The sequence below is a fragment of the Haliaeetus albicilla genome, chromosome 24 (genome assembly GCF_947461875.1).
Source record: "Haliaeetus albicilla chromosome 24, bHalAlb1.1, whole genome shotgun sequence".
In the NCBI taxonomy this organism is placed as follows: Eukaryota; Metazoa; Chordata; class Aves; order Accipitriformes; family Accipitridae; genus Haliaeetus; species Haliaeetus albicilla.
In genome coordinates this window covers 2,201,733-2,212,443 of record NC_091506.1, presented here as the reverse complement: position 1 = coordinate 2,212,443, position 10,711 = coordinate 2,201,733, and the positions used below count along the sequence as shown (strand labels likewise).

Sequence of the window (10,711 nt, the reverse complement as noted above, 5' to 3'; positions counted from 1 at the left end):
ACAAAACCACCCTCAGTAACCTTATCGTAAGCTTGAATCCACAACCCATCTGTTAACTCCCAGTGCTGCCCACATAGGCTCCCACCAGACGTCAATGCCAGGGATTTTCGGAACGTTTCCCCCCAAATCGCTATGGTCGGAAGGGGACGGTCCTGGGGAAGGGACAGGTCCAGGCGCTCGGGGTCCCCCCCAGCCTGCCTTCAGCACACCTTCAAACCAACCCCCAAACCCTCGCCTTTTACTGTGTCCGTAAATAACTGCAAATCCCCCTTGGACACGAGCTGCCGCTGTCCTGTGACTCTCAGCCCTTCTGAAACACGTGCTCAGGAGACCTGCCGCTCGATGAGTGGCTTTAGAAAATTAAGCCTTTTTAAACGTTTTGCTACTGCCTTAGTTGTACGTTGCAAAGGAGCCCTCCGCGTAGAAATAATGCAGCAAACAAAATCGAGAAGGCAAATTGATGATTGCATCAGCCCTAGCTTATGAAAACTGATCCCCAGGAAAATGTAATTCAACTCTCCAGCAATCTCACTCGATGCCCAAGAATGTAATAACTTCATTTGGATCCTCTTTTTAGGGGGACTCCTAAATCCTTGGCAACGTCCCTTAAGGTCATGAGCAAATCCTGATATGGAGAATTGTTTGGCAAGCACAAGAACAGTAAAAGGGCTAAATAATTGGGGATTACCTCTGACCCTGATTTGTAGCTCACCACCCACTGCAGGAATGTACCGAATATCTGAAAGAGCATGCAGGAGTCAGACAATTCATGGGCATGAAACTGTCCACGTACACTCGGAGTCTGAACTTAAAATGCGGAGCAGGTTGACCCCAAACCTCATTTTTCATTAGCAATCAGCTGCAGCAAGCTTTAATTATTTCTGTTGCCTTGGACAGAGGGTCAGTGATGGGACAGATTAAAAATTGTACATATTTTTTTCACCCTTTGTTTGCAAAATAACAGCTTGGGTCTTGAGGGCAGAAAGGGAATGGACCGCCTGATTCAGTACCCGTTGCTGATGCTGGTTCCTTTCCCCTGAACTGCAGGAAGGGACAGACACATCACTGCCATCTTTTTCTGATGCCTGTTGCTGAATTTGTTCGCTCCCTGTACGAAAGACAATCGGAGCTGTCACCCTGCCCCCATTTATACTCAGCGCTCCATTTCCAGTAAGTCCTCTCCTCCGCGGTGGGCTGGGTCTGCAGCATCCCAGCGGACCCTCAGGATGGCCCAGCGGATCGTGGCCGTCAACGCCAGGTTTGCGGGCTCAGGTGCGATATACCAAGAAGGCCACAGCGAGCGGGACAAGCTAAGCATCTGCTTTTTGGGGACGCTGTGTCACTGCTACAGCGCTGTGTTGTTTCTGCCGGGGATGCAGCCAGGATCTCGTAAAGAGGTTTTTTTGTTTTCATAAACCTTGCATTTACGGCTAGCAGATTTCTGCGAGGCTCCGACTCCCCTCAGGATTCCTCCTGGTAACGAGACGCACCTTCAGCTGGCGGGGAGCCTTCAAAGGCCCGTCTCCGTCGCCCGTACAAAATCTCTTTGTGCTCTCACGTAATGCCTCCTGACCTCAGATTCCTCCCGAGGTGGAGCGGACCAGGACTCTCGCAGGCGATAGCAGAGGCTCTGTGCTGGGGTTCTGCCATTACCTTATCTCGGCAAACGCGCCTTTTATCTGATGAGCTTGCCTCTGCTTGTTCAGCGTTCGGCGGGGAGGGGGGGGAATGACCGTAGCCCTTGGAGAGGGGCGGTTTGCTTTGGCAGGTACACCTCGTCATAACCGCGCTCCGCGTTTTGCAACAGCTGGCATCCCAGAACCGCGGACGCTTTGCAAAAGCGTGAAACGTCCCAAACCCCCTGTGATACCGGCACGTACCTACCACCGGTTTTGGGGTGACTCCGGGTTTTTTTTTCCCCCAAAGTTCTGACCCTGCGGACTGAATTCCGCTGTATGTTCACCCCTCTTTTGGTTCAGGGGTGGGGTTGGGATGTGCGGTCAGGGGTTGGGGTTGGGGGGTTGGGGTGTAGGGTCAGGGGGTTGGGGTTGGGGTTGGGGGTGGGTTTTTTTTTTTTTTGCCAGGTCGGTAAGACGCAGCAGCCGGTACCCCCGCATCGCCCCCCACCGCCCCCCCCCGGCACGGTTTCAAAGCCCGGTTCCCCCCCGCCCTCTCCCCGCACTGGAGACACCGTCCCCAGCCGCACACGCCGGCGGGGCTGATGGCGGGGACACACACACACACACACACGCACACACGCACACACGGAGGATCCCGCCGGGACACACACGTGCGAGCTTTGGCGGGGGACACACACACACACACACACACGGACGGACACACACACCCGGCCCCGCCCCCCCCCCCGGCACGTTGCGCGGCGGCGGCGGCGCTGCCGCCACGTGAGGCTCATGTGACGGGCGGGGGGGGGACGGGGGGACGGGGACGGGAACGGGGACGGACCGGGCGGGGGGGGCCGTCCGTGTCCGCCCGCCCCGTCGGCCGCCAGACGTGCCGGCAGTCACAGGGTAGCGCACGTCGCCTCCCGTCCACCCACTCGCCCGCATTTAACCCGGCCCGCCGCCGCTCCGCCGCTCCTTCAGCCCCCAGCAGGCGCGGACGAGGGATGAGCAGCCCGCCCTGAGGGTCTTACCCCCCCCCCCCAGTTCCCCGTTTTCCCTCCCCCCCCCCCCACCCCGTTCAACGGTTCTCGGCGAACCCCCTCCGCCATGGAGCGGATCCCCAGCGCGCAGCCCCCGCCCGCCGTCTGCCTGGGCAAGCTGCCCGCCCTGGAGAGCGGCGACGTGCCGGGGTAAGCGCCGGCCGACGGAGGGGACGGAGCGGAGCGGTGGGATCGGGGCGAGGAGTGGCCCCCAAGGCGGGGGGGACGGGACACAGGGGTAATTTCGCTGCTTTCGTTTCGCCCGTGCAGGCTGGACTTCGCGCACATGTACCAAGTTTACAAGCCCAGGAGGGGGTTAAAGAGGAGCGAGGACAATAAGGTAAATTGGGGGGGGGGAAATAAAGGGGGGGGGAGTTTTCCCGCTGGGGCAGCTCTTCGGGGGGCCACCCCCCCGCAAGAAGCGATGGCCGTGCAGGGTGTCCGGTGTCCCCCCCCGGTCCCCCGCCCCGTCCCCCGGCCGCGGAGCGCTGACCCGCTCCCGCTGCCTTCGCAGGAGACCTACAAGTTGCCTCACCGGCTGATAGAGAAGAAGAGACGCGACAGGATTAACGAGTGCATCGCCCAGCTGAAGGACCTGCTGCCCGAGCACCTCAAACTGACGGTAAGCGGGACCCGACCCCCCCCAGGAGCGGACCCCCCCTCCCCCGGAGCGGACCCCCGGGACCCGCCGATGCCGGCGGGGCTGGACCCAGCCGCTGACAGCGGTTCCCCGGCGGCCGGGCCTCTGCCTGTCATTTCTGCGGGGATTTGGTGGGTTTGGGGTTTTGGGTTTTTTTTTTTTTCTTAATTTATTTTTCTGCCCCCCAGCCTTGTGTCCCGTGCCCCACGCCCCGGGTGGGCTGTAATCGCCTCCCAAACTTCCCCGGGAGGACTCCGGGAGGTGCGGGGATCCTGCGGGAACTGCCCCCCCCCCCCCCGCCGCTGGCGCCGAGGGGAGCCCCCGGCCGGATTCCCCTGTGCTAAGGTCGCGATGCCGGCAGGGGCAGCAGCGCAGATAAACAAATTACTTCTCTTTGAGCTATGTGGCTGGTCCGAAAATACCCATAGGATTCCGTGATAGGCTTTTCTGGAGCCTGCCGTTTAACTTAATTTTCATGGAATATTGTCGTTCATAGTCCCGTACCATTCGGGATCAAGGCTCTGCCCTTAAGCCTTTTCTCCAAACCGCGTCAGTCCTTCCGCTCTTTTTCGGAAAACGTTGGCCGCCCCGTCAGGCTCCTGCGTGCGTGGCCGACCCCACGGCAGGCGCCAACCTGTCCCTTTGCTTTCAGACGCTAGGTCACTTGGAGAAGGCTGTGGTTCTCGAGCTCACCTTGAAGCATGTGAAAGCACTAACCAATCTCATTGAGCAGCAGCAGCAGAAAATAATTGCTTTGCAGAATGGTTTACAAGCCGGTGAGTATTCAAATCGTATCGTGTGAGAACCTGCATGCGCTTGACGGACTTTCTCTCAGAGTCTTTGAAATGCAGTTGTGACACTTCGTTCCTGAGAAGGGAGGAGGCAGGAGTTCTTGCCTTTAATCGCCGTCATTTTCTCTTGCTTGGCTTACGAGCTTTTGCAGAAAAAGATGCGTTTCTCAGGATGGTCAATGTAGAGTGCCCTGTGGAGTTGTTTTGAAATTAAATTGGATTTTAAGTAGTTTTATTTAAAGCCCGGGTTTGCTGTGAGGTTCCCTCCAAAGCCATTCGAATCTTCCCATTCGTGTTCGTGAGCTTTGGCTCAAACCCAGTTTTTGTTTGTTTGGGTTGGGTTTTTTTCTCTGAAAAATAGGTATAAATCTGCTCTTTATACACGCCTTGTTTAGGTGTCTGTCAAGGAGCTAGCCTGTGTTCTGCAGGCAGAGAGGGGACCCGGTGTGTCAGCTTATCATGCTTTAGATGTACTTCCTCCTTCTGTTTTCACATGTGGCACTCACGTGAATCTGATAAAGTAAAATTTAGTTTTTCTGAAGAGCCTTCCACTGCTCTGACAGCCACAGGGAGTGCAGTAGAGCTTCAAGCTGAAGCAAAATCGCCCGAGGTTGGCGGAGCTGCTGGCGGGTAGACGTGCTGCGGGAGCTCTCTGCCCGGAGGAGAAGGGCGAGTTGCGCTCTGCCTTCCCCGGGATGTTTCCCAGAGAAGGCACCAGCTCGACTCGCTCACTCCTTTGCTCCGTACTTCAGCACCTGTTGAAGGTGGCATATACAGTAAATACGGAACTGAAAAAGAGGTTTAAAGTTACCACCTGAAAGCGGACGGGTGTTCAAATAAAAACGTACGCTTATGCAGAAGTCGAGGGAATGTATGCAAAGTTCAGGTCGACCATCAAGTTCACCTCTCTAGCTGTGCTGTAACCGAAGTTTAATATCACCTCCAGTCCGCCTCAAAGATGTCAGCGGAACTATTTAGCACGTTGTTAATTTTTAATTTCTTTCTGTTAATGTTTCCTCAGGTGACCTGTCATCAAGAAACCTTGATTCCAGCCAGGAAATGTTTCGATCCGGTTTCCAGATGTGTGCCAAAGAAATGCTGCAATACCTGGCAAAGCACGAGAACGGCAAGGACCTGAAGTCGTCCCAGCTGGTCAGCCATCTGCACCGAATGGCCTCCGAGGTGCTCCAGGGCGGAGCCGGCCGCAAGTCCGGAGACATCCCTCCTAAAATGGTGGACTTGAAAGAGAAACCCGTCTCCTTGACCAAAACGGCAGAGGGACATGGGAAAAACTGTGTGCCTGTGATCCAGAGGACATTTGCTCACTCCAGCGGGGAGCAGAGCGGCAGCGACACAGACACGGACAGCGGGTACGGGGGAGAGCTGGAGAAAAGTGACTCCAAATCCGAACAGCAGTATTTCAAAAAGGATACCGAACTCAAGTACGCTGTCCAGGAGAGAATAAGCTCTATTAAGCAGGAGACTGAGGACCCGCCGGCCAAAAGGAGCAGGCTGGAGTCGCCGGAGGACGAGGGCCCTTTTGGCAGCGACATGATGGGCTCTTCCAGCAGCTTCCTGGGCCCCCACGCTCACCAGCCCCCCTTGTGCCTGCCTTTCTATTTGATCCCACCATCCGCGACAGCCTATCTGCCCATGCTGGAGAAGTGCTGGTACCCGGCATCCGTACCTGTCTTGTACCCCAGCCTCCCAGCCTCTGCTGCAGCGCTTACGGGGTTCATGAACCCCGATAAAATCTCCCCACCTCTGCTGATGCCCCAGAGACTCCCTTCTCCTGTACCGGCCCATTCCCCTATCGACTCCTCGGCTCTGCTTCAAGCTTTGAAGCAGATTCCTCCTTTGAACTTGGAAACCAAAGACTAAGCGCAGTGTGACTTTTTTTTTTTCTTTTTTTTTTTCCTTTTTTTTTTTTCCCAGTTTGAGACTGTTTCACTTTTATATATTGGCTGGACTGAGGTGTGGGGTTAAGGTTCACTGCGCGTAGGAAGCTAAATCCCCTTTTCTCTGACTTGTCAGGTAGCTTGGAGAGGGATGAAGGATGCGCCCAGGTTAGCAATTCAGAACTACTTCCAAAAGAAAAAAAAAAAAAGAAAAAAAAAAAAGAAGGGTTTTGTGCTTTACCCCTCACCTTCTTCCCTCTCCGCATCCACAGAACAACAGTTGACTCGGTCAGCTGCGACTATATTGCAAAGCTGTGAAAAAGTATTCCATTAGGCAGACTTGGTTTTAGGGTCTGTGAATATAAAAATACGGTACTTCTCATAACGGCTTTTAAGGCAACGGCCCCACTGCTGGTGGTTTGAGCTGAACTGATTTGGTGCCCCATCATCAGTCGCCAGCGTCTGAGTGGTCGGTGGTGGTGGCGATGCCACCGAAAGCGTAGGAGGAGCAGAGCAGCAGTCACTGCTTGGTCATGCACAGTCAGGTAGACTTAAGACGGGTTTCTCTCCACACCTTTGCTGATATATATATATATATATATATATATTATTTTTTTTAAGAAATAAAAGGTAGATGCTGCTTGGAAGCTTTACATGGCGTACATCTAATAAATAAATTAACACGCGCCCCTTCCTGTAACTTGAGCTGCTAGTTTGGGCCGGGTAGGGGAGAAAATATCCCAAGGATCACTTCGCTTGTTGCACCTGACTCCAGGCCTCTCTCTCGTTGCTGCTGTACGGTTTCGCCGGGTCTGGTCTATTGGAAATCAAAATGGTTTTACGAGTCCCGCCAGCGGGGGCCCAGCCGGTGAGCAGCCGCTTCCTGACCGGGGCGAGTCGAGAGTTTCGTGCAAGAGGGAGCAGTTCAGCCCAAGTCGACAGCACGATGCCCGCTGAATATGCCCCCGTCAGTGCCTTTGAAAAATTAAAAGGCTGGGATTTTCAAAGGAGTCTAATCCCGCTGGGGTTTGAGCATCTAAATTCCTTAGTCTCCTTGGCAAACCCTGGCCCACATTACTGTATTAAAGAAAGAGGGTTAGGGTGTTGACACTTGTCCCATTAGACTGCGAGGGTCTTTCTCTGCAGAGGAACATCATGTCCAATTTGGCTTTTTTTTTAATTAAAAAAAAAAACCAAAACCAAACTTCACTGCAAAATGCAGTGCTGGTTTGTGGTGGGTTTTTTTTCCTTACTGGTTTTGAGAACTCGTGTCCAGAAACCCTGTTGTATGGATTTTCATTTCTCCCTCCCATTGCACCAGCTGTTGAGATGCACTATGCTTGATTGCAGATTGTGTTCTAACGTTTATTTTGTTGTTGGTTTTTTGTTTTTGTTTTTTTTTTTTGGTATACAGTTGTTGCCTTTATTTGTAAAATCCTGTTATAAATAAATATATATATATTATATAAATATATTAAAAGGTAAAATGTTTCAGATGTCTTTTATTTGTATAACTACTTGAGCATAAAGAAGTGAGAAATATGAATGTATTCTTGTTTCTGGGTTGTCTTTTGTTTTTCTGAGGAGAAGAATTTTTTGTTTTTCTCTAGGGAGAGGTACAGTGTTTATATTTTGGAGCCTTCTTCAAGGTGGGATATTGTACATATTTTTATCTTGAGTAAATGTTAAGTAGTTGTTTAAAAATACTTAATAAAATAATTCTTTTCCTGTGGAAGATAAGGGTTTGCCTCCTGTGCTTTTAAACATTTCAGCTGGGTCATTTCGCGTGGTCCGATCCGGCAGCCGATGCTCCAGTGCCCGACGGCAGCTCCGGGTCCCCTTACCCGCGTCCCCAGGGATATTTCTCTATTTCAACTCCCTTGGCACCTTCGGGGATTCTTCTCCTTCCCGATCCGAGAGAGGTGCCAGGAGAGCCTGGCTGGCTTTTCTGCTTTCTCCTTATTTCACTTTGTTCTCCAAGGGCCTGGCTTTTCGGCTCATCCGCCCCCAGCTCAGCGGGGCGCAGGGAGGAGGCAGCCCCTCGCCGCGGAGGCTGCATCTTCTCTGCAGGCTTTGCCCGTTATCTGGAGGGAAAAAAACTCGACTTTTTCACACCAACGGCGCGTTTGCTGCGCCAGCGTCCCTCGGCCCCGCGTGGCAGCCTCGCAGAGCCGATGCCTCTGCTCCTGCGCCGTGGGGCTGCCCGGGGGACGGTGCCCACTCTCCCCTTGAGCATCCTCCGACCGTGTCTCTGCCGGGAAAAGCCCCGGTTGCCTCCCCGGCGGGGAGGGACGGCCACCGCGCTGCCGCTGAGCGCCCGCGGCAGGGACGGATCCTGCCTGTGCCGGGAAGGAACTCGTGGCCACCCCGCGCCGCGTGCCCCGGCACGCTGCCGCGCTTCTCCCGCCGTCTCCCGCCACCGTTTTACTGGTTTGGGATTTAGAACCGCTGGCGTGGGCCAGCAGCCCCGTGCCTCTTCGCTCGTGCCGCTGCGGAACGGGCTCGGGGTTGGAAGGGGGACACGTCGTACGTGTCCCGAAGAGGGGCTCCTTCCCCGCCCCTCCAGCACCGACGCGCCGTTTCTGGCCCCCGTGCAAAACGGAGGAGACCCCAAACCTTTCCCCAAAGGCAAAAAAAAACGGGCGAAGCGTGGCTCTGGCCTTTGAGGGACGGACGGGTGGGAGGGAGGACTTGGTTTCCCAGCGGCGCTGCCTACGTGCGGATGGGGCATCGGCGCTTCTGCGGGAGATTTTGGATTTTCACAACGCAGATGAATCACAGAACGTGGCGAGAGGTTAAATGCCCAGCGGGGAGAGCACTGCTCGGTCCTGGGACCCCACTGGAGGAGAAGGGGGTGCCTGGGGGGCTGCTGTTGGACTGCGGTTAGCGTTAGCTTAAAGTAATGCCAGCTTAAGTCGTGCTAGACAAAAATACAGGGCAGCTCGTATTAATTTATTTGGGGACTCCACACCTCCTGATGTTTATGTTGTGTTTGTTTTAATTAGGTCTAAATATTGATCTCGCTGAAGACAACTTAAGTAACCCCATTTTGGGGACAGCATTTGGTGCTCAGCGCGGCAGCGTTTACAGTCTCGTTAGCGGCTGGATTTCTGGCTCGTTGCCACGGTTCTCACTCCCCTCCAGTCTCCATCTTCTGACCCACCTTGTTGTATGGTGGGAGGACTCACAGAAGCTCCAGCTCCTCAGTCAGGGTGGAAAAAAAAATTGTAAAAAAAAAAAAAAAAAAGTGGAAGAGATAAGGTTTATAGAGGAAGCGAAGGCTAATGACGGGCTGGGGCTTTTCTCCGCTACCCTGGTCCGGTGCCAGCGGGACAAGTGAGTTCTCCGGGGCAGAGCGGGGTCCAGTGGCCCTTGGCCGTCCCCGGCCGGCGGCGCGGAGCGGGGTCTGCCCTGCCTGCAGACCCCCACGCCGGAGCTCGGGCAGCCCCCCCTCCCCGGCCCCTCGCCGTCCCTCTCTGCCCGCTGCGGGGATGCCCCACCGCCGTCCCACCGCAGCATCGCCTGCGGGGCAGAGCCGGCAACGCTGCATCCCGGTGGGAGAAAGCGGCGAGGGGGCGAGGGAGGAAGGCGATGGAGGAAGGCGATGGAGGGGCCGAGCTCCGGCACGGAGCCAGGTCCCGGCAGCCCGTGCCGAGTTCCCGGGGACTTGTTTTCATGGTCTCACCCAGCTCTGACCTGCCTCAAATGTTGACACAATGTCACGTTTCCGACTGCAGTCTTTCATGTGCAGCCGGAGGCTAAATACGGCTGCTGGTTCCTGGAAAAAGACGTGCCTGGCACCCTTTCAGCAGAAACCCGATCCCCATGCAGGCTTGGCACAACAGCTGAATAACATGGCAATAACTCTTTCAGCAGCATTTCAACCCATAAATAGGGCTTCCCGAGCGACTCCTTGAAGAAAGGCAAGGAGGGTACGACGATTTTTAGAAAAAGCAAAAAAATAAAGCCAGAGTGCGTGAAGAGTGAGTATGAGGAGGCAGCCTGGTCCGGAGCAGATCAAAGGAGATGGTGGAGATGCTGAGTGTGGTTTGGTTAATACGAGCGCAGGATTGCCTCAGAAGGAAAGAAATGCTCTTGAATTTTTTGATGTCTCGGTCCCGTTTTATACCAGCCCTGTGGAGGTAGGATAAGCGCCTTCCTGAATGCGAGGGCCCTTCCTAACCCCCGTGAGGACACGGAGACACATAATTTTAGCCTTTCACCACCTGTTTGGAAAGCTCCTATAACTGAGTGCTGTGGCACTGGATGGTTTTTACAGGCATGTACCCCGGGAGCTGCTTATTTGCATTATGCATGGACCAGGGCCTAAAATAATCTGCAGTGACGCACATTTTTTGCTGTGATTTTTTTTCCCCCTTTTTTTTTTTTCTTTTCCAGGACTCCATTTTTCTGAACGTGCCGTGACTTTTGAGGACCATGCATGGTTAACCAGCCCCAGGGCTCCCGAGTCCCTGAATCAGCACGTCTGCCTGCAGACACCGAGCCGAGGGGGAGCGCTTCCCCCAGCCATGACACGGCCACGGCGGGGAGAAGTGCCCTTCTGCTCTGCCCTGGCTTTCCATCTGCAAAGCGTGTAGCTGCAAGTGCCGCGTGTTTACAAATGCAGGCATTGCAAGATCCCTTGAACTGTGTCCTAGTACAAAAGAGGCTTTGAAACAAGAAACACGTTGTCATGGCATGTTCCAGGCCAGCAGCACCA

At 54.5% G+C, this 10,711-nt stretch overlaps 1 protein-coding gene and 1 long non-coding RNA gene across 2 annotated transcripts; both read left to right on the top strand.

The window, feature by feature from the left end:
- Positions 1-2,497: 2,497 nt before the first annotated feature.
- Positions 2,498-7,731, top strand: BHLHE40 (basic helix-loop-helix family member e40). Its single transcript, XM_069811780.1, has 5 exons — positions 2,498-2,812; positions 2,933-3,002; positions 3,177-3,284; positions 3,955-4,078; positions 5,115-7,731. Exons 1-5 carry the CDS (start codon positions 2,730-2,732, stop codon positions 5,972-5,974), a joined length of 1,245 nt encoding a protein of 414 aa, XP_069667881.1. The 5' UTR covers positions 2,498-2,729; the 3' UTR covers positions 5,975-7,731.
- A 1,440-nt stretch (positions 7,732-9,171) lies between these two features.
- LOC138690827 (uncharacterized) lies at positions 9,172-10,711 on the top strand. Its single transcript, XR_011329630.1, has 2 exons — positions 9,172-9,327; positions 10,390-10,711. It is a non-coding gene; the product is annotated as an uncharacterized lncRNA (long non-coding RNA).